Raw genomic sequence first — 23,717 nt, forward strand, 5'->3', positions numbered from 1 at the left:
GTGGAGTGTGGAACAAGTAAGTGTGGAGTGTGGAACAAGTTAGTGTAGAGTGTGGAACAAGTTAGTGTGGAGTGTGGAACAAGTTAGTGTGGAGTGTGGAACAAGTTAGTGTAGAGTGTGGAACAAGGTAGTGTGGAGTGTGGAACAAGTAAGTGTGGAGTGTGGAACAAGTTAGTGTAGAGTGTGGAACAAGTTAGTGTGGAGTGTGGAACAAGTTAGTGTGAAGTGTGGAACAAGTTAGTGTGGAGTGTGGAACAAGTTAGTGTAGAGTGTGGAACAAGTTAGTGTGGAGTGTGGAACAAGTTAGTGTGGAGTGTGGAACAAGTTAGTGTGGAGTGTGGAACAAGTTAGTGTGGAGTGTGGAACAAGTTAGTGTGGAGTGTGGAACAAGTTAGTGTGGAGTGTGGAACAAGTTAGTGTGGAGTGTGGAACAAGTTAGTGTGGAGTGTGGAACAAGTTAGTGTGGAGTGTGGAACAAGTTAGTGTGGAGTGTGGAACAAGTTAGTGTGGAGTGTGGAACAAGTTAGTGTGGAGTGTGGAACAAGTTAGTATGGAGTGTGGAACAAGTAAGTGTGGAGTGTGGAACAAGTTAGTGTAGAGTGTGGAACAAGTTAGTGTGGAGTGTGGAGGAAGTTAGTGTGGAGTGTGGAACAAGTTAGTGTGGAGTGTGGAACAAGTTAGTGTAGAGTGTGGAACAAGGTAGTGTGGAGTGTGGAACAAGTAAGTGTGGAGTGTGGAACAAGTTAGTGAAGAGTGTGGAACAAGTTAGTGTGGAGTGTGAAACAAGTTAGTGTGAAGTGTGGAACAAGTTAGTGTGGAGTGTGGAACAAGTTAGTGTAGAGTGTGGAACAAGGTAGTGTGGAGTGTGGAACAAGTTAGTGTGGAGTGTGGAACAAGTTAGTGTGGAGTGTGGAACAAGTTAGTGTAGAGTGTGGAACAAGTTAGTGTGGAGTGTGGAACAAGTTAGTGTGGAGTGTGGAACAAGTTAGTGTGGAGTGTGGAACAAGTTAGTGTGGAGTGTGGAACAAGTTAGTGTGGAGTGTGGAACAAGTTAGTGTGGAGTGTGGAACAAGTTAGTGTAGAGTGTGGAACAAGTTAGTGTAGAGTGTGGAACAAGTTAGTGTGGAGTGTGGAACAAGTTAGTGTAGAGTGTGGAACAAGTTAGTGTGGAGTGTGGAACAAGTTAGTGTAGAGTGTGGAACAAGTTAGTGTGGAGTGTGGAACAAGTTAGTGTGGAGTGTGGAACAAGTTAGTGTGGAGTGTGGAACAAGTTAGTGTGGAGTGTGGAACAAGGTAGTGTGGAGTGTGGAACAAGTTAGTGTGGAGTGTGGAACAAGTTAGTGTAGAGTGTGGAACAAGTTAGTGTAGAGTGTGGAACAAGTTAGTGTAGAGTGTGGAACAAGTTAGTGTGGAGTGTGGAACAAGGTAGTGTGGAGTGTGGAACAAGTTAGTGTGGAGTGTGGAACAAGGTAGTGTGGAGTGTGGAACAAGTTAGTGTGGAGTGTGGAACAAGTTAGTGTAGAGTGTGGAACAAGTTAGTGTAGAGTGTGGAACAAGGTAGTGTGGAGTGTGGAACAAGTTAGTGTGGAGTGTGGAACAAGTTAGTGTGGAGTGTGGAACAAGGTAGTGTGGAGCGTGGAACAAGTTAGTGTGGAGTGTGGAACAAGTTAGTGTGGAGTGCAGAACAAGTTAGTGTGGAGTGCAGAACAAGTTAGTGTAGAGTGTGGAACAAGTTAGTGTGGAGTGTGGAACAAGTTAGTGTGGAGTGTGGAACAAGTTAGTGTGGAGTGTGGAACAAGTTAGTGTGGAGTGTGGAACAAGTTAGTGTGGAGTGCAGAACAAGTTAGTGTAGAGTGTGGAACAAGTTAGTGTAGAGTGTGGAACAAGTTAGTGTAGAGTGTAGAACAAGTTAGTGTAGAGTGTGGAACAAGTTAGTGTGGAGTGTGGAACAAGTTAGTGTAGAGTGTGGAACAAGTTAGTGTAGAGTGTGGAACAAGTTAGTGTAGAGTGTGGAACAAGTTAGTGTAGAGTGTGGAACAAGTTAGTGTGGAGTGTGGAACAAGTTAGTGTGGAGTGTGGAACAAGTTAGTGTGGAGTGTGGAACAAGTTAGTGTGGAGTGTGGAACAAGTTAGTGTAGAGTGTGGAACAAGTTAGTGTTAAGTGTGGAACAAGCTAGTGTGGAGTGTGGAACAAGTTAGTGTAGAGTGTGGAACAAGTTAGTGTGGAGTGTGGAACAAGTTAGTGTGGAGTGTGGAACAAGTTAGTGTGGAGTGTGGAACAAGTTAGTGTAGAGTGTGGAACAAGTTAGTGTGGAGTGTGGAACAAGTTAGTGTGGAGTGTGGAACAAGTTAGTGTGGAGTGTGGAACAATTAGTGTAGAGTGTGGAACAAGTTATTGTGGAGTGTGGAACAAGTTAGTGTGGAGTGTGGAACAAGTTAGTGTGGAGTGTGGAACAAGTTAGTGTGGAGTGTGGAACAAGTTAGTGTGGAGTGTGGAACAAGTTAGTGTGGAGTGTGGAACAAGGTAGTGTGGAGTGTGGAACAAGTTAGTGTGGAGTGTGGAAAAATTTAATGTAAAGTGTGGAACAAGTTAGTGTGGAGTGTGGAACAAGTTAGTGTGGAGTGTGGAACAAGTTAGTGTGGAGTGCGGAACAAGTTAGTGTAGAGTGTGGAACAAGGTAGTGTGGAGTGTGGAACAAGTTAGTGTGGAGTGTGGAACAAGTTAGTGTGGAGTGTGGAACAAGTTAGTGTGGAGTGTGGAACAAGTTAGTGTGGAGTGTGGAACAAGTTATTGGAGAGTGTGGAACAAGTTAGTGTGGAGTGTGGAACAAGTTAGTGTGGAGTGTGGAACAAGTTAGTGTGAAGTGTGGAACAAGTTAGTGTGGAGTGTGGAACAAGTTAGTGTGGAGTGTGGAACAAGTTAGTGTGGAGTGTGGAACAAGTTAGTGTGGAGTGCAGAACAAGTTAGTGTAGAGTGTGGAACAAGGTAGTGTTGAGTGTGGAACAAGTTAGTGTGGAGTGTGGAACAAGTTAGTGTGGAGTGTGGAACACGTTAGTGTAGAGTGTGGAACAAGTTAGTGTAGAGTGTGGAACAAGTTAGTGTAGAGTGTGGAGCAAGTTAGTGTGGAGTGTGAAACAAGTTAGTGTGGAGTGTGGAACAAGTTAGTGTGGAGTGTGGAACAAGTTAGTGTGGAGTGTGGAACAAGTTAGTGTAGAGTGTGGAACAAGTTAGTGTGGAGTGCGGAACAAGTTAGTGTGGAGTGTGGAACAAGTTAGTGTAGAGTGTGGAACAAGTTAGTGTGGAGTGTGGAACAAGTTAGTGTGGAGTGTGGAACAAGTTAGTGTGGAGTGTGGAACAAGTTAGTGTAGAGTGTGGAACAAGTTAGTGTGGAGTGTGGAACAAGTTAGTGTGGAGTGTGGAACAAGTTAGTGTTGAGTGTGGAACAATTAGTGTAGAGTGTGGAACAAGTTAGTGTGGAGTGTGGAACAAGTTATTGTAGAGTGTGGAACAAGTTAGTGTGGAGTGTGGAACAAGTTAGTGTGGAGTGTGGAGCAAGTTAGTGTGGAGTGCGGAACAAGTTAGTGTAGAGTGTGGAACAAGGTAGTGTGGAGTGTGGAACAAGTTAGTGTGGAGTGTGGAACAAGTTAGTGTGGAGTGTGGAACAAGTTAGTGTGGAGTGTGAAACAAGTTATTGGAGAGTGTGGAACAAGTTAGTGTGGAGTGTGGAACAAGTTAGTGTGGAGTGTGGAACAAGTTAGTGTGAAGTGTGGAACAAGTTAGTGTGGAGTGTGGAACAAGTTAGTGTGGAGTGTGGAACAAGTTAGTGTGGAGTGTGGAACAAGTTAGTGTGGAGTGCAGAACAAGTTAGTGTAGAGTGTGGAACAAGGTAGTGTTGAGTGTGGAACAAGTTAATGTAGAGTGTGGAAGAAGTTAGTGTGGAGTGTGGAACAAGTTAGTGTGGAACAAGTTAGTGTGGAGTGTGGAACAAGTTAGTGTGGAGTGCGGAACAAGTTAGTGTGGAGTGCGGAACAAGGTAGTGTAGAGTGTGGAACAAGTTAATGTAGAGTGTGGAACAAGTTAGTGTGGAGTGTGGAACAAGTTAGTGTGGAGTGTGGAACAAGTTAGTGTGGAGTGCGGAACAAGGTAGTGTAGAGTGTGGAACAAGTTAGTGTGGAGTGTGGAACAAGTTAACGTGGAGTATGGAACACGTTAGTGTAGAGTGTGGAACAAGTTAGTGTAGTGTGGAACAAGTTAGCGTGGAGTATGGAACAAGTTACTGTAGAGTGTGGAACAAGTTAGTGTAGAGTGTGGAACAAGTTAGTGTAGAGTGTGGAACAAGCTGGTGTAGAGTGTGGAACAAGTTAGTGTAGAGTGTGGAATAAGTTAGTGTAGAGTGTGGAACAAGTTAGCGTGAAGTGTGGAACAAGTTAGCGTGGAGTGTGGAACTAGTGTAGTGTGTGGAACAAGTTAGCGTGAAGTGCGGAACAAGTTAGTGTGGAGTGTGGAACAAGTTAGTGTAGAGTGTGGAGCAAGTTAGCGTGGACCAAGTTAGCTTGGAGTATGGAACAAGTTAGTGTAGAGTATGGAACAAGTTAGTGTGGAGTGTGGAACAAGTTAACGTGGAGTGTGGAACAAGTTAGTGTAGGGCGTGGAACAAGTTAGTGTAGAGTGTGGAACAAGTTACTGTAGAGTGTGGAACAAGTTAACGTGGGGTGTGGAACAAGTTAGCGGGAAGTGTGGAACAAGTTAGCGTTGGAATGTGGAACAAGTTAGTATAGAGGGTAGAACAAGTTGATGTAGAGTGTGGAACAAGTTAGTGTGAAGTGTGGAACAAGTTAACGTGGAGTGTGGAACAAGTTAGCGTGGAGGGTGGAACAATTTAGTGTAGAGTACGGAACAAGTTAGCATGGACCAACTTAGCGTGGAGTGTGAAACTAGTGTAGAGTGTGGAAAAAGTTAGTGTGAAGTATGGAACAAGTTATCGTGGAGTGTGGAACAAGGTAGAGTGGAACAAGTTAGTGTGGAGTGTGGAACAAGTTACAGTCGAGTGCGGAACAATTTTGGTGTGGAATGTGGAACATTTGCCAAACACGTTTCCAACATCTTTTCCAATACCTCATTCTAAGTATCTACCTCCACAACCACGACCATCAAGGACATTACCAGTAATAGACAGGACAAGCTTCCATCCTCTGCAGGGGTATACATAATCCCTTGTAATGACTGCAGCAAATTATACGTGGGCGAAACATCAAGAGACCTCCAAACACGTATTTCAGAACACCAATACGCAAGCAGGACTGACGATACAAGAAATGCTTGTGTACAACATCGTAATTCACACAACCACTTAATAAACTACAGAAACTCAAGACTTATCGCCACAGAAGACAACACTCAATACCGAAAAATCCTAGAATCATCGCTTATCTCTATATCCGACAATTTCAGCCAGAACAATGGCTTCTATAACATAGCTGAACCACTTGCCAAGAAACTTCTTCATCGCTATCCCACATAAGAACATAGGAATGGAAGAACACTGCAGAAGGTCTGCTCACAAACTTATCTAATCTTCCTTCCAAGCTACTCAAGATTTTAGACTCTATAACCCCACTCGGTACATCATCAGATGCAACATTCTCCACCTGACCTCAGCATTCTGAACCTGACTATAAATACTCGCGTACCTTCCACCCCAGGTAGATCTGTTTGTGACTTGAAAAAGCCCACTGTGTGGGCGAAACGTTGTCAATAAAGGATCACATTATACTGCATGTGTTTATATTTCCATTGTGTCGGTATTTTATACCATTTATTTCCTCCGGTGTGAGTGTTATGGGTGGGACGAGTGTTATGGGTGGGGGTGAGTGTTATGGGTGGGGGTGAGTGTTATGGGTGGGACGAGTGTTATGGGTGGGACGAGTGTTATGGGTGGGGGTGAGTGTTATGGGTGGGGTGAGTGTTATGGGTGGGACGAGTGTTATGGGTGGGGGTGAGTGTTATGGGTGGGGTGAGTGTTATGGGTGGGGTGAGCGTTATGGGTGGGTGAGTGTTATGGGTGGGTGAGTGTTATGGGTGGGAGGAGTGTTTTGGGTGGGGTGAGTGTTATGGGTGGGACGAGTGTTATGGGTGGGACGAGTGTTATGGGTGGGGTGAGTGTTATGGGTGGGACGAGTGTTATGGGTGGGGTGAGCGTTATGGGTGGGGTGAGTGTTATGGGTGGGACGAGTGTTATAGGTGGGGTTAGTGTTATGGGTGGGACGAGTGTTATGGGTGGGGTGAGCGTTATGGGTGGGACGAGTATCATGAGTGTGGTGTGTGTTATGGGTGAAGTGTAGAAAGAATTGTTAGAGAAGAGATGGTGCCAGAATTGATCTATGGAATATGTGAGTATGGGAGAAAAGAAATTATTATAAAAACATAAGAAATGAGGAAAACTGCAGCAGGCCTACTGGCCCCAGACTGGGCAGATACTTATCAAGTCCAAACCCACTAACAAAAAAATATTTGCCCAACACATTTTCAGTTCTAGCTACGCAATAAGGTTGATATTCCTTTTAATCATGTGCAATTCCCACTTAAATTCAGTCCCTCTCAATCATGTATTTATCCAACCCAAATTTGAAGCTACCCAAGGTTTTAGCTTGAGTAACCCTACTAGGCAGAATATTCCACTCATCGAATACTCATTTCTAAACCAATACTTTCCTATATCCTTTCTAAATCTAAACTTATCTAATTTGCATTCATTACTGTGGGTTCTCTCATGGAGGGACCTTATTTATATCCCCTTTGTTAATACTCATCTTCCACCTATACACTTCGATCATGTCTCCCTCAGTCTTCGTCTTACAAGTGAATGTAATTTAAGGCACTTCAGTCTTTCTTTATTGGCAAGATTTATTAGCTTATATATTAATTTTATCATTCTTCACTGAATGTATAACCTGCTTAGTGTACACCACATGTATAACCTGCTTAGTGTACACCACATGTATAACCTGCTTAGTGTACACCACATGTATAACCTGCTTAGTGTACACCACATGTATAACCTCCTTAGTGTACACCACATGTATAACCTCCTTAGTGTACACCACATGTATAACCTGCTTAGTGTACACCACATGTATAACCTCCTTAGTGTACACCACATGTATAACCTGCTTAGTGTACACCACATGTATAACCTGCTCAGTGTACACCACATGTATAACCTCCTTAGTGTACACCACATGTATAACCTCCTTAGTGTACACCTCATGTATAACCTCCTTAGTGTACACCACATGTATAACCTCCTTAGTGTACACCACATGTATAACCTGCTTAGTGTACACCACATGTATAACCTCCTTAGTGTACACCACATGTATAACCTCCTTAGTGTACACCACATGTATAACCTGCTTAGTGTACACCACATGTATAACCTCCTTAGTGTACACCACATGTATAACCTGCTTAGTGTACACCACATGTATAACCTGCTCAGTGTACACCACATGTATAACCTCCTTAGTGTACACCACATGTATAACCTGCTTAGTGTACACCACATGTATAACCTACTTAGTGTACACCACATGTATAACCTCCTTAGTGTACACCACATGTATAACCTCCTTAGTGTACACCACATGTATAACCTCCTTAGTGTACACCACATGTATAACCTCCTTAGTGTACACCACATGTATAACCTGCTTAGTGTACACCACATGTATAACCTGCTTAGTGTACACCTCATGTATAACCTCCTTAGTGTACACCACATGTATAACCTGCTTAGTGTACACCTCATGTATAACCTCCTTAGTGTACACCACATGTATAACCTGCTTAGTGTACACCACATGTATAACCTGCTTAGTGTACACCACATGTATAACCTGCTCAGTGTACACCACATGCATAACCTGCTTAGTGTACACCACATGTATAACCTGCTTAGTGTACACCACATGTATAACCTGCTTAGTGTACACATGTATAACCTCCTTAGTGTACACCACATGTATAACCTCCTTAGTGTACACCACATGTATAACCTGCTTAGTGTACACCACATGTATAACCTCCTTAGTGTACACCACATGTATAACCTCCTTAGTGTACACCACATGTATAACCTGCTTAGTGTACACCTCATGTATAACCTCCTTAGTGTACACCACATGTATAACCTGCTTAGTGTACACCACATGTATAACCTCCTGAGTGTACACCACATGTATAACCTGCTTAGTGTACACCACATGTATAACCTGCTTAGTGTACACATGTATAACCTCCTTAGTGTACACCACATGTATAACCTGCTTAGTGTACACCACATGTATAACCTCCTTAGTGTACACCACATGTATAACCTGCTTAGTGTACACCACATGTATAACCTGCTTAGTGTACACCACATGTATAACCTCCTTAGTGTACACCACATGTATAACCTCCGTAGTGTACACCACATGTATAACCTCCTTAGTGTACACCACATGTATAACCTCCCTAGTGTACACCACATGTATAACCTCCTTAGTGTACACCACATGTATAACCTCCTTAGTGTACACCACATGTATAACCTCCTTAGTGTACACCACATGTATAACCTGCTTAGTGTACACCACATGTATAACCTCCCTAGTGTACACCACATGTATAACCTCCTAAGTGTACACCACATGTATAACCTCCCTAGTGTACACCACATGTATAACCTGCTTAGTGTACACCACATGTATAACCTCCTTAGTGTACACCACATGTATAACCTGCTTAGTGTACACCACATGTATAACCTGCTTAGTGTACACCACATGTATAACCTCCTTAGTGTACACCACATGTATAACCTCCCTAGTGTACGCCACATGTATAACCTCCCTAGTGTACACATGTATAAACTCCTAAGTGTACACCACATGTATAACCTCCCTAGTGTACACCACATGTATAACCTCCTTAGTGTACACCACATGTATAACCTCCTAAGTGTACACCACATGTATAACCTCCTTAGTGTACACATGTATAACCTCCTAAGTGTACACCACATGTATAACCTCCCTAGTGTACACCACATGTATAACCTCCCTAGTGTACACCACATGTATAACCTCCTAAGTGTACACCACATGTATAACCTCCTTAGTGTACACATGTATAACCTCCTAAGTGTACACCACATGTATAACCTCCTAAGTGTACACCACATGTATAACCTCCTAAGTGTACACCACATGTATAACCTCCTAAGTGTACACCACATATATAACCTCCCTAGTGTACACCACATGTATAACCTCCATAGTGTACACCACATGTATAACCTCCCTAGTGTACACCACATGTATAACCTCCCTAGTGTACACCACATGTATAACCTCCTAAGTGTACACCACATGTATAACCTCCTTAGTGTACACCACATGTATAACCTCCTAAGTGTACACCACATGTATAACCTCCCTAGTGTACACCACATGTATAACCTCCCTAGTGTACACCACATGTATAACCTCCCTAGTGCACACCATATGTATAACCTCCTAAGTGTACACCACATGTATAACCTCCCTAGTGTACACCACATGTATAACCTCCCTAGTGTACACCATATGTATAACCTCTAGTGTACACCATATGTATAACCTCCCTAGTGTACACCACATGTATAACCTCCCTAGTGTACACCATATGTATAACCTCCTTAGTGTACACCACATGTATAACCTCCCTAGTGTACACCATATGTATAACCTCCTTAGTGTACACATTGGCACATGGGAAGTGCTTGACTCAGTTTTTTCGCAGACGATTTTATAATTCATAAATAATCTTTGAATTTTCGATGATTGTTGTGTTAGATTTAGCTGTACGCAGACTTAATTTTTTTCTTCTTCTTCAGTAGCAAGATTCTCTTAAAGTTTAGCCATATAATGATAATAATTGTGTGTGGTACTTTACCTTAGAGAAGATGAAGAGAAGAAAGAGTTGCATTACATAGTGCACCATATGGGGGAGGCATGGGTCCTGCTTAGGCACTCAGTCTTGCAAATGTATTCAACTTGCATGATGTTTCTCTTCAGGGCATTTACCGCATTTTCATTCACTCGTAATCTTTGGTCAGCTTTCTTTGTCACACTTTTAATTCTGTAACTCATATGTTTCTAGACACTTGGGGATAGCGTGCGTGGGATCCCCACGGGTGGAAACACCTTAAAGGACTCCTCTTTGGTGGGAGACATGCGAGCAGAAGCCCTTGTCATGGAGGAATATCTCCAGAACACCTAAAAACTGGAGGGCGCACACCCAGGGGTATCTGCAAGGGGCTTGGCAATTAAGGCTAAAGACGGTGGCTCCATTTTCCTTGTCGTGGGCATGGCAGGTAGCACACCAGCTTCAGGTTCCCCAGGCCCATCTTACCACACATTCAACAAGTATTCTACACTAGCTGAGTCTGGTTCTCACCTAGGTCACTTTGGGCTGACCTAAGCTGCAGTAACGACCTTAAACGATATGTTCACAGTCAGGCTGGTTTCAGGTCATGATCATATTTGTGTCTGACGGACATGTCGAAGTTCGTGCAGTTCTGTAACATCGTTGTTATTGCCGTTAGGCTTGCGCTTGTCTGGCTGTGGTCGGCGTACGGGCGTATCCGTGATGAGCGCACAGTGGGAGTTGGTGTCGGATTCTGCACCATCAGTGTGGCTGGAGAGATGGTTAAGGCGAGGCTGTGTGAGGGGCGTGGCAGCAGCAGACTCCGTATCACATTGACCATCGCCTCCCTGGCCTTCTTCACCGCCAGTGCCGTTACCATCGCCACCTCCAGAACTCAAGAGGCCGCCGCACTCTGCTGGTTTCTCCGGTGACATCAAGCCTAAGGCCGCCGCAATTTCGGGATTCGGCACACATGGATTATCTCCTTGTAATACTTTTATCTTCTGAATCATTTCTTGTATCTCAAAGCGTAAAATACCTACAAAACATAACTTAATAAATGCTATGACACAGAATCCGAGTATCATGAGTGTCTCTGCTGAATTAAGCAGCCACTTCTCGAGGTGCGCAGCACAGCCCTTGCCATGGTAGTCATCACCACCTCCACAAGTTAAGTTACGCTCATACGCTCGCCCTGCCTGGTTTTCTGGACGCACATGGTGTTTCGAATTGTCTACATTGGGTTTCCCGCGCTGGTAGGTAACCACGTGTCGTGGCACTTGGTCCGCCTGGGGGTAGTTAAGTTGGCGACTGCTTGGCATTGCTCCCTCGCTGTCGTTCTTGATGCAGCAAGACGCTGGTAGTTTGATGTAGCCATGTGTCTGACGGGTGTCCCACCAGGTGGTGTTGTAATCTCGAGGACCCGCCACGCCACAACATTTAGCGGCTCTCTGGAGAGCATCCCACGCCTCGGTTATGTCAGAGTCTCTGCCGTAGTGCTTGAGCAGAGTGGCCCGGGCGTAAGGTCGCAGACCGTCTGTCAGGTGGGAGAAACGGTAGAGCCACACCAGCCCCACAACAACATCCCCCAACAGCAGGAAAAGCAGAAGAAGCCAGTAGATGTTGAGTAGTCTTTGCGAGAGTCTTAGTGCTCCCACACATCCTAGTGCCTGCAAGACTCCTGCCTGAAGCAGTAGCGCCACATAACCATATAGTAAAGTAGGGTGGTAGGCAGGAATTGCTTGCACTAGTGACAGATAGGGATGTGATGCAACACCTAAGGCAACGCCCATGAAAACGAACACTGACACGAGCAGGACGGCATTGCACGTGTAGATCCACAGTCGGTAGTAACGCATTGCCTTGCGTAGGAACATTACCGCGGCCATGCGAGGCCAGACGCTGGCCGCCCCAGGCGGAGGCAGCAGCGGTGGCAGACCGGGCGGAAGCCACAGTCGCTCTGTGGCGGACCCCCGTGCTCTCTCCCTACACTGTGGACACCACTACTAACTTGCTGACGCTGGTCTGACCACGTGGCGGTATGCGACACCTGAAGCTGTGCCAGCCTAACTGACAACAATATTAAGTTAGAAGAAGGTGGCGCCCTGCTTGCTCCTCAGCTGCCACTGGTGACGGGCCCTGGGTATATTTGGCGACTCTCACTGAGCGCCACCTGTCAGTGCTGGCGGCCGCCGCCACTTACGGCCTCCTGATAATCTCTGCCATTCTTTCCTGGGCCGGCCTACCTCTTTGGAAAGTTACGACTGTTCCCACCAGGATGCATAGCTACTGATTATCGTACTACGACTGCCTTGCGATAGAACACAAAAAAATTACATTTCTTTCGTAATGTTAAACATTTACAAGATGTGTCAAGATCATGAGCGAAAGGTAGTTCTGTTAAGGAACAGGTCAGAATCTTGTTGGAAATGTGAATATAGAATTCACTAATATTATGAGGTTGACAAGGCCAACACAGTGGTAGACAGTGGGAAAGTAGTGCCTCATAAGTGACCCTATAACTTGTGACTTTGAGGGGCCAGTGACTGAATTTCCACTGATATATTCCTTAACACAATATTGTATCAATGTTTTGAAACACAGACAAATAGCTTTTTCAACATCGATTTGCTGATGTTGTAAGCTGGTGAGTTGTGGCTTGTCATGTCACATGTGACCTGACCCGTGGAGTCCTGTTTCATACCAACGACACACATCTACAACCATGGTCGGAGGCCCTGTCTTTATAGATATCACTGATACTTGATGTTGATGTTTCCTTTTGAAGCTGAGAGATTGAAGGAGTCACTGCACTTGACGCTCCATCACTGCACTACCTCCACAGTACTTCTTCTACTAACACTCCTATGACACAATACAGGCTACCACCATATTCTAATACTGTCAACTTCCATTTTATGTGCGTTAATACTTGGCAAGAGCTTGTGAAGATTGGTTATTTAATACTGCCAGATTTTAAGAGGTACTAATTAATACTGGAGGTAGAACTCTGCCTTCATTGTTGTTGCTAGAGACTGAAGAATATCCCCTCACTGGCCTGCCACAACTTTCTGCCATATCTGTAAGAAGAAGCTCAGAATTAGTTTTATAGCCAAAGCATACTTGGGTATTAAAAAAGTACCTGCTCATTAAAAACACACGAGAATCACAGGAATGTCTCTCTTATGCATTTAAGTTTTATGGACTTAAAACCTAAAAGTATGAAATGAAATCTTGTATATTTGGAGTATATAGGGAGTGTGAAACTATTTCTACCTTGTGGGCCTTTAGTTAATATTGGTACGCCACCATGATCTTGTATTAATGTTTCTAGAATTATCGACAATATGTTAGGTAAAAGGGCACAAGTGCAACTAATGTGACATTTTGTCAAGCTTCTGGAGAGCGAAACGTTGCCACAATAAAATGTCACATTATTTGCACTTGTGCCCTTTTACCTAACAGCATGATCTTGCTTAAAAGGTTTGCAAACGTAAGCATTGCAATGTCTTTCCCTCTTTCTACTATTGTGGTGTCAATGAAAATAGATTGGATATTACATGTGGCGCGAGAGACAAGATGAAACATTACACCACATACACAGATAGCCCGCACATAGAAGAGAGGAGCTTACGACAACGTTTTGTCGTAAGCTCACACTGAGTGTGACTTTGTAAATGGTCCAAGTCGGACCGAAACGTCGTCGTAAGCTCCTCTCTTCTATGTGCGGGTTATCTGTGTATTGTTCCAGTCACAGTATTGTGCCTTTTTTTGTTAGTTATTACGTCACATCACACTTGTGCTCAGTATTCTCCACACTCATGATAAGCACTATCGAAACATTCACTAATGAATTCGTCTGAAGTGAAACGGCAGGCATATTTTAATCTGCCATCTTCCACATCATCTTTCGTTCTGATTCTTACTGACTTGTCTTCCATTATTCTGGCGTATGGCGGAATATGTTTATTCTACTGTTATAAGATGTGTTTGTCTACGGGGGAGCATATTTTAGTAGCTGTCTTACAAGAAGTGTGAAAGTATGTCGGAGCATGTTCTTCCTGCTAACTTACAAAATAAACCAAATCAACGAATGGGTGGGGCTTGAACCTATGGCAAGAGTAGGCCACAGCCACACTCGTTTGGAATTTCGTCTGTAAAAAACTGCAGTGGTCACAGTGGGCCCATACTAACCTCCCTGTGGTGTATAGAAATATACCTATTTGAATGAATCTTATTAGAGCCCAGCTGGCTCAATAGTTAACACACTGACCACTTGCCATGGGTTTAAGCCTTACACGTTCCCTGATTGTTTGCAAATGTCTTATTTCAAAATGGGTGAGTGTCCCGTCCTGCCTCATATTCCGTCGACTAGAGTAGGATGATAAGGTTTGGGTATGCATGAGTTAGTAGATAGACATATTTAGTCATTAAATAGTTTTAGCTTGATTTATTAAAGAAAAGTAGTGTGGAACATAAGAGAAATAATATCAGGTGGAAGCGAAAAGTGAAGGTGAATGAAATAAGGAAGAGGAAATTAGCTTAGTGAGAGGCACCAGCAACTGCTAGAAAAAAAAGAAAAGAAAATGAAGACATGTGGTGTGGGTTTTACAACGTAGTGTGTGGCAGCAGCAGCAACAGCAGCAGCAGCACTCAGACTTGTGGTGTGGGTTTTACAACGTAGTGTGTGGCAGCAGCAGCAACAGCAGCAGCAGCACTCAGACTTGTGGTGTGGGTTTTACAACGTAGACTGTAGAGTGCAGCAGCAGCAGCAGCACCCAGACTTATGGTGTGGGTTTTACAACGTAGTGTGTGACAGCAGTAACACCCAGACATGTGGTGTGGGTTTTGCAAAGTAGAGTGTGACAGCAGGAGCAACCAGACGTGTGGAGTGGGGTTTACAACGTAGTGTCCTACCAGCAGCAACACCCAGACTTGTGGTGTGGGTTTTACAACGTAGAGTGTGCCAGCAGCAGCAGCAACAACACCCGGACGTGTGGTGTGGGTTTTACAACGTAGAGTGTAGCAGCAGCAGCAGCAACAACAACAACAACAACAACAACAACAACAACACCCGGACGTGTGGTGTGGGTTTTATAACGTAGAGTGTAGCAGCAGCAGCAGCAACAACAACAACACCCGGACGTGTGGTGTGGGTTTTATAACGTATAGCGTGGCAGCAGCAGCAGCAGCAGCACCCAGACGTGTGGTGTGGGGTTTACAACGTAGTGTGTAGGTTGGAGGGAGGACGCAAGAACAACTTCTGTGCAATGATAACTTACGAAAGGGTGATAAGGGAGAAAAAGTTAGCATATAAATGTTTTTCACAAGGCAGAAACTATACAGACGTTAACATACGGAGAAGAAAATGTATGTTAAACAAATGAATGAAAAGATTAAATGGAAAAAAATGGGTTTTCGGCAAACTTTCAAGGTAAAAGAATTAGTTTTAGATAAATACGGAGGGAGAAATACCTCCACACACCACTAATGAAAAGCGTGCGGTTATGAACGTGGCGCATTTTTGAAGAGATACCCCGCTGTTGGATTTACTGATTCTTTTTTGGTTTATTTTGTTTAAAAATTTAGGCTTTTATAAATTTATGTAGCTTTTCCTCATCTTCAATCATAAAACGTGTAAACATTTTTTTTCCCAGAGTTGAGTTTATTGGTCAGCATCAATCTTAATGCGAGTGAACACACTACTATAAGGAGAGTATAGCGTTTAACATACCTTCACTCAACTATTATCATCACTCATGGTATTTGAGTTAAGTACACTTAATATGTTGATGAGTGAACCACATACTTGGCTAGACAACATATGCCTGGGTCTAGCAGTGGCCTCAGCAGGAGAACGAGTAGTGGAACGCTTAAATAAGTCTCACTTGACACACTTCTGAGGGATACTGACCGTCCCAGCCACCCACCACTCTACTGCCCTATTTTAGGCTCTCGTTGTTAATCTTAGGTCATTATTATCTGTCTTAAGTCATTGTTATAGGTGGTAGGAATCCCATGATTATATTGAAGTATCAATAATATACCAGCTATAACCTGAATACATTCTTAAGTTTACGGACGTATTTTTCACTCTTAAACAATATTACTGGGTGCTTACATTTTATACGAGGGGGGGGGCAGAGCCGGATTTACCTATAGGCTTGGCAGGCTCAAGCCTAGGGCCTCAAAATCTAGGGGGCCTTCGGCCAAGGTGTATAATATTTTTGACACTGTCATAGGCCTTTCTTACACATTCTGTCATAACGCACTGTAGTCTCAGAACAAGCCTTCAGTAATGTTCCTTGCACTGCAGAATAATACTGTCTTAAGCCAATAACTCGACACTAAAATTAATTTTTGTATGGATTTTGTCCTTCCAGGAAAGCAGTGAGATAGATAAGTTAAAAACACAGGTATTCAACAAAAGTCAATGGGGAAACATATAGCCGGGAGTGGCTTGTGTATTCTCCCATAAAAAGGCCGGATTTATTGCTTTGTAAACTCTTTTCAGACCTTGCATCTTCTGCTACAGCTTTAGCTTCTAGAAAATTTAATAACTAGCGGAACTCCTATCTTATCCAAACTTTTGAAAACTCAGAGAAGCACAGGAATGCCATGTTGACCTACTACCTAACAGAGCAGCGAGGGTAAACATTAACTACAAACCTAGAGGAACAAATAAAAGCAAAACGGCAGTATTGGCGGCATGTCATGGAAACAATTATCGCTGTAAATATGAACTCTGGCACAACCAGGTTTACCATTATCAGGAGACAATGAAAAATTTGGATCTCCAAATAACGACAGTTATCTTAAGTCTTTTAGAACTAGTAGCAAAATCTGATCCATTTTTACTCGCTCATATCAATCAATATGGAAATTTCGGATCAGAAATTCCTTCTTATTTGGCAGAAACTGTATGTGAGGAAACGATTCAACTCATGGCCAAAAAAAGTTATGGACGCAATTCTGGTTGACGTGAAAAAGGTCGGATGTTTCAGCTTGTCAGAGATTTTTAAATTTCCTTGATCTAAAAGATCACACAGGAGAAAGCATGACTGATTTAGTTTTTAACTATCTCACTTCTGAGCTTGAAACTGGCTTTAGAAAATGGCGAGGGCAGTCTTACGACAATGCTGTCAACATGGCTTGTAGGTACAATGATATGTAGCAAAAAATCATAGAAAAAAAATTGAAAGATTTATTCCATGCGCTGAGCACTCTTATATTTGGTGGGCCGTTGATTGCTACCTTGATGTAGTCAACTATTTTGGCAATATCAAACACATTTATACCTTTGCATCCTCTACAAAGAGAAGTGTAGTTTTGAAAGCATTTTTGCAAACTCAGTCATAAGTTCCTAAATATTTGTGAAACACTAAGTCAGAGGCACATGTAAAAGTTACAGAAAATATTTTGGAAAGTTACAGTGCTATTACTGAGGCCTCAGTCACTTGTACTCTGATGTTAATGAGAAGGCTGATACCAGGCATCAAGCTAACAATCTTTTGTAGAAAATGGAAGAACTGGAATTAATGTTTATGCTGCACTTTGGACCCGTGTGTTAGGTCGTTTTCACAAGGTCAGCAAAGTCAGTCAGAAATTAGAAATTTTATTGAGTACTTAAGCATATTTGTGCAGTTCACCTCAGGATTTTTTAAGCAAAATTATAGAAAATTTTGCTAAGCTTGAGCAACAAGCAAAACCCACCTTGCCAAATGTCAACTACATAACTGTCACAAGGAGACAAATACTACAGAAACATCAGGGAAATGACGGAAGTGCACCTGGTCCTGACGCCTTAGATGAACTCTCTTCAAGAGATAAGTTTAATATAAAATCCTTTATTTCTATACTAGATGCACGTGAAGCCAATTTAAGAAGACCTGTGTACAGTGATGTTGTACGTATGTTTTCCTCTCTTGGTAATGTGACAGCATCTAAGCAAGAAATTCAGCAAGGTGTTGAACTGTTGACGACAGCATAACCCAGATGTTGACCTGAAACTGTTGATGACAGCATAACCCAGATGTTGACCTGAAACTGTTGATGACAGCATAACCCAGATGTTGACCTGAAACTGTTGATGACAGCATAACCCAGATGTTGACCTGAAACTGTTGATGGCAGCATAACCTAGAAGATGTTCACCTGAAACTGTTGATGGCAGCATAACCTAGATGTTCACCTGAAACTGTTGATGGCAGCATAACCCAGATGTTGACCTGAAACTGTTGATGGCAGCATAACCTAGATGTTCACATAACTGAAACTGTTGATGGCAGCATAACCTAGATGTTCACCTGAAACTGTTGATGGCAGCATAACCTAGATGTTCACCTGAAACTGTTGATGGCAGCATAACCTAGATGTTCACCTGAAACTGTTGATGGCAGCATAACCTAGATGTTCACCTGACACTGTTGGTGGCAGCATATCCAGATGTTCACCTGAAACTGTTGATGGCAGCATAACCTAGATGATGTTCACCTGAAACTGTTGATGGCAGCACAACCTAGATGTTCACCTGAAACTGTTGATGGCAGCATAACCCAGATGTTGACCTGAAACTGTTGATGGCAGCATAACCCAGATGTTGACCTGAAACTGTTGATGGCAGCATAACCCAGATGTTGACCTGAAACTGTTGATGGCAGCATAACCCAGATGTGGACTTGAAACTTACTGATGAACTTTTGGACTTTCACTTGTACCTGAGACAAAGTCATAGGCCTACAGAAGAGCAGTCACTGTCTCATAGGCCTACAGAAGAGCAGTCAGTGCCTCATAGGCCTACAGAAGAGTAATCACTGCCTCATAGGCCTACAGAAGAGCAGTCACTGCCTCATAGGCCTACAGAAGAGTAGTCACTGCCTCATAGGCCTACAGAATAGTCACTGCCTCATAGGCCTACAGAAGAGCAGTCACTGCCTCATAGGCCTACAGAAGAGCAGTCACTGTCTCATAGGCCTACAGAGTAGTCACTCTCATAGGCCTACAGAAGAGTAGTCACTGCCTCATAGGCCTACAGAAGAGCAGTCACTGCCTCATAGGCCTACAGAAGAGCAGTCAGTGCCTCATAGGCCTACAGAAGAGCAGTCACTGCCTCATAAGCATACAGAAGAGTAATCAGTGCCTCATAGGCCTACAGAAGAGCAGTCACTGCCTCATAGGCCTACAGAAGAGCAGTCAGTGCCTCATAGGCCTACAGAAGAGTAGTCACTGCCTCATAGGCCTACAGAAGAGCAGTCACTGCCTCATAGGCCTACAGAAGAGCAGTCACTGTCTCATAGGCCTACAGAAGAGCAGTCAGTGCCTCATAGGCCTACAGAAGAGTAGTCACTGCCTCATAGGCCTACAGAAGAGCAGTCACTGTCTCATAGGCCTACAGAAGAGTGGTCAGTGCCTTATAGGCCTACAGAAGAGTAGTCACTGCCTCAGGCCTACAGAAGAGCAGTCTGCCTCATAGGCCTACAGAAGAGCAGTCACTGTCTCATAGGCCTACAGAACAGTAGTCACTGCCTAATAGGCCTACAGAAGGGTAGTCACTGCCTCATAGGCCTACAGAAGGGTAGTCACTGCCTCATAGGCCTACAGAAGAGCAGTCACTGCCTCATAGGCCTACAGAAGAGCAGTCACTGCCTCATAGGCCTACAGAAGGGTAGTCACTGCCTCATACAGACCTTTATCACATTATATACAAGGAAAAACTCAGATGGTCGTTCCCTGATGTGTAAGTAACATCGGGGCTGTTTGTTTGCTTAATGGTCACTAACTGCTCGGGACACCGGTATTTTTAAAGCCTCTAAAGAATTAAAAATTAATTAAGGGCCACAATGTCTCATGAGAGGTTGTCCGCAATGAACATTTTGTGCATTGAAAGTGACAAACTTAGACAAACAAATTTTGATGAACTTTTGGGTGATTTTGCTATGCTGAAGGAACCTAAAAAAGACTTTTTTAGTCTTAGTGTATTTGATTATTGTAGTTTATTTATTTCTTAATATGTATTTTAAACGAAGATATGTATTTTAAAGAATATAATAGTATAATAATGAGGAAGCGCTAAACCCAGAGGGATTATACAGCGCCTGTGTAATCCCTATGGGAAGGGGAAAGGATGGAAGGTATTGACACTCAGTTCAGGGAACTGGAGCACAGATCCAGTTCCCTAGATCAAGAGCCCCTCACCAGCGTCAAGGAACCTTCCCTGAGGGGAATATAACAGTAAACTTACAATTTCATTTTCCTAAAAGTTCTGTTTATTCCACAAAATGTTTACAAAGTTCGGTTATTGAAAAAAAAAATCACAGTGTTAATTTTAACATTTATGCGTTTTTTTCAATCTCTACGATATTTAACAATAACAACTTATGCCCTTTAAAGGAAGAATTGTGAATTGAGGAATTTTAAACACCCATCATCATCATCCTCGACTTCACTGAATTTTGTAGATGAATGGTTCAGAGAACCGACATGTTGATTGTCGGAGATTGATGGACTGACCACATCGACTCAAGGTTGAGGGACTGATTACCTCATTCTCCTCCTGTTCTTCAAGATTCTCCTTTGTATGGACTGATGAAGCCACTGTGTGGCGAAACGTTTCCTCAATAAAGATACCCAAGAGTTGCACATTTTTCACTGAATTTTGTTTAAAATTCTTCCATCTTCCTCTAGTGGTGAAGCTGGTGAACTGTGACTCACAAGTGCAGTAACTAAGAGCCTCTAGTGGTGAAGCTGGTGAACTGTGACTCACAAGTGCAGTAACTAAGAGCCTCTAGTGGTGAAGCTGGTGAACTGTGACTCACAAGTGCAGTAACTAAGAGCCTCTAGTGGTGAAGCTGGTGAACTGTGACTCACAAGTGCAGTAACTAAGAGCCTCTAGTGGTGAAGCTGGTGAACTGTAACTCACAAGTGCAGTAACTAAGAGCCTCTAGTGGTGAAGCTGGTGAACTGTGACTCACAAGTGCAGTAACTAAGAGCCTCTAGTGGTGAAGCTGGTGAACTGTGACTCACAAGTGCAGTAACTAAGAGCCTCTAGTGGTGAAGCTGGTGAACTGTAACTCACAAGTGCAGTAACTAAGAGCCTCTAGTGGTGAAGCTGGTGAACTGTGACTCACAAGTGCAGTAACTAAGAGCCTCTAGTGGTGAAGCTGGTGAACTGTAACTCACAAGTGCAGTAACTAAGAGCCTCTAGTGGTGAAGCTGGTGAACTGTGACTCACAAGTGCAGTAACTAAGAGCCTCTAGTGGTGAAGCTGGTGAACTGTGACTCACTAGTGCAGTAACTAAGAGCCTCTAGTGGTGAAGCTGGTGAACTGTGACTCACAAGTGCAGTAACTAAGAGCCTCTAGTGGTGAAGCTGGTGAACTGTGACTCACAAGTGCAGTAACTAAGAGCCTCTAGTGGTGAAGCTGGTGAACTGTAACTCACAAGTGCAGTAACTAAGAGCCTCTAGTGGTGAAGCTGGTGAACTGTGACTCACAAGTGCAGTAACTAAGAGCCTCTAGTGGTGAAGCTGGTGAACTGTGACTCACAAGTGCAGTAACTAAGGGCCTCTAGTGGTGAAGCTGGTGAACTGTGACTCACAAGTGCAGTAACTAAGAGCCTCTAGTGGTGAAGCTGGTGAACTGTGACTCACAAGTGCAGTAACTAAGAGTGGTGAAGCCTCTAGTGGTGAAGCTGGTGAACTGTGACTCACAAGTGCAGTAACTAAGGGCCTCTAGTGGTGAAGCTGGTGAACTGTGACTCACAAGTGCAGTAACTAAGGGCCTCTAGTGGTGAAGCTGGTGAACTGTGACTCACAAGTGCAGTAACTAAGAGCCTCTAGTGGTGAAGCTGGTGAACTGTAACTCACAAGTGCAGTAACTAAGAGCCTCTAGTGGTGAAGCTGGTGAACTGTAACTCACAAGTGCAGTAACTAAGGGCCTCTAGTGGTGAAGCTGGTGAACTGTGACTCACAAGTGCAGTAACTAAGAGCCTCTAGTGGTGAAGCTGGTGAACTGTAACTCACAAGTGCAGTAACTAAGGGCCTCTAGTGGTGAAGCTGGTGAACTGTGACTCACAAGTGCAGTAACTAAGAGCCTCTAGTGGTGAAGCTGGTGAACTGTAACTCACAAGTGCAGTAACCAAGGGCCTCTAGTGGTGAAGCTGGTGAACTGTGACTCACAAGTGCAGTAACTAAGGACCTCTAGTGGTGAAGCTGGTGAACTGTAACTCACAAGTGCAGTAACCAAGGGCCTCTAGTGGTGAAGCTGGTGAACTGTAACTCACAAGTGCAGTAACTAAAGGCCTCTAGTGGTGAAGCTGGTGAACTGTAACTCACAAGTGCAGTAACTAAAGGCCTCTAGTGGTGAAGCTGGTGAACTGTAACTCACAAGTGCAGTAACCAAGGGCCTCTAGTGGTGAAGCTGGTGAACTGTAACTCACAAGTGCAGTAACCAAGGGCCTCTAGTGGTGAAGCTGGTGAACTGTAACTCACAAGTGCAGTAACTAAAGGACTCTCTTTATCTAAATCCAACACTGGAGAGAGGTAGGTGACACCTCAAAGGCACCTACCTACTTACTTATCTATCTGTCTTCCTACCTACTTACCTAACTATCTCACTTGTAAACATAAAAAAAGTACTTCTCTTGACTCGTTGCTCTGAAAATACTTATATAAACACACGAAAGTGTTCAGGTTTTGTTTATTTTTTCTTTCTTGTAATTTGTTTATATTTGTTTATATATAACGTCACTCGTTTTATTCTGATCTATAATTCCCCCCATACACACACACCTATACCCCACCTTCCCCTCATACACACACACCTTCCCCCCATACACACCCCATACACACACACCTTCCCCCATACATACACACACACCTTCCCCCCATACACACACACCTTCCCACCATACACACACACCTTACCCCACCTTCCCCCCATACACACACACCTACCCCCCATACACACACACCTTCCCCCCATACACACACACCTTCCCCCCATACACACACACCTTCCCCCCATACACACACACCTTCCCCCCATACACACACACCTTCCCACCATACACACACACCTTCCCCCATACACACACACCTACCCCCCATACACACACACCTTCCCCCCATACACACACACCTTCCCCCCATACACACACCTACCCCCCATACACACACACCTACCCCCCACACACACCTACCCCCCATACACACACACCTTCCCACCATACACACACACCTACCCCCCATACACACACACCTTCCCCCCATACACACACCTTCACCCCCATACACACACACCTTCCCCCCATACACACACACCTACCCACCATACACACACACCTACCCCCCATACACACACACCTACCCCCATACACACACACCTTCCCCCCATACACACACACCTTCCCCCCATACACACACACCTTCCCCCCCATACACACACACCTACCCCCCATACACACACACCTTCCCCCCATACACACACACCTACCCCCCTTCCCCCCATACACACACACCTTCCCCCCATACCCCCCTTCCCCCATACACACACACCTACCCCCATACACACACACCTTCCCACCATACACACACACCTTCCCCCCATACACACACACCTACCCCCCATACACACACACCTTCCCCCCATACACACACACCTACCCCCCATACCCCCCTATACACACACACCTACCCCCCATACACACACACCTACCCCCCATACACACACACCTACCCCCCATACACACACACCTTCCCCCCATACACACAC

At 44.1% G+C, this 23,717-nt stretch overlaps 1 protein-coding gene across 1 annotated transcript in view; it reads right to left on the reverse strand.

The window, feature by feature from the left end:
- The window catches only part of LOC128686838 (leukocyte antigen CD37-like), a gene marked incomplete at its 5' end in the record, with an annotated part of 188,241 nt that overhangs the window by 89,270 nt on the left and 75,254 nt on the right, over positions 1-23,717 (reverse strand). The window contains 1 exon segment of the mRNA XM_070082122.1: positions 9,977-13,029. Coding sequence (XP_069938223.1) covers positions 10,561-11,838 — 1,278 coding nt within the window. The 3' untranslated portion in view covers positions 9,977-10,560.

Source organism: Cherax quadricarinatus, chromosome 7 (genome assembly GCF_038502225.1).
Source record: "Cherax quadricarinatus isolate ZL_2023a chromosome 7, ASM3850222v1, whole genome shotgun sequence".
Taxonomy (NCBI): Eukaryota; Metazoa; Arthropoda; class Malacostraca; order Decapoda; family Parastacidae; genus Cherax; species Cherax quadricarinatus.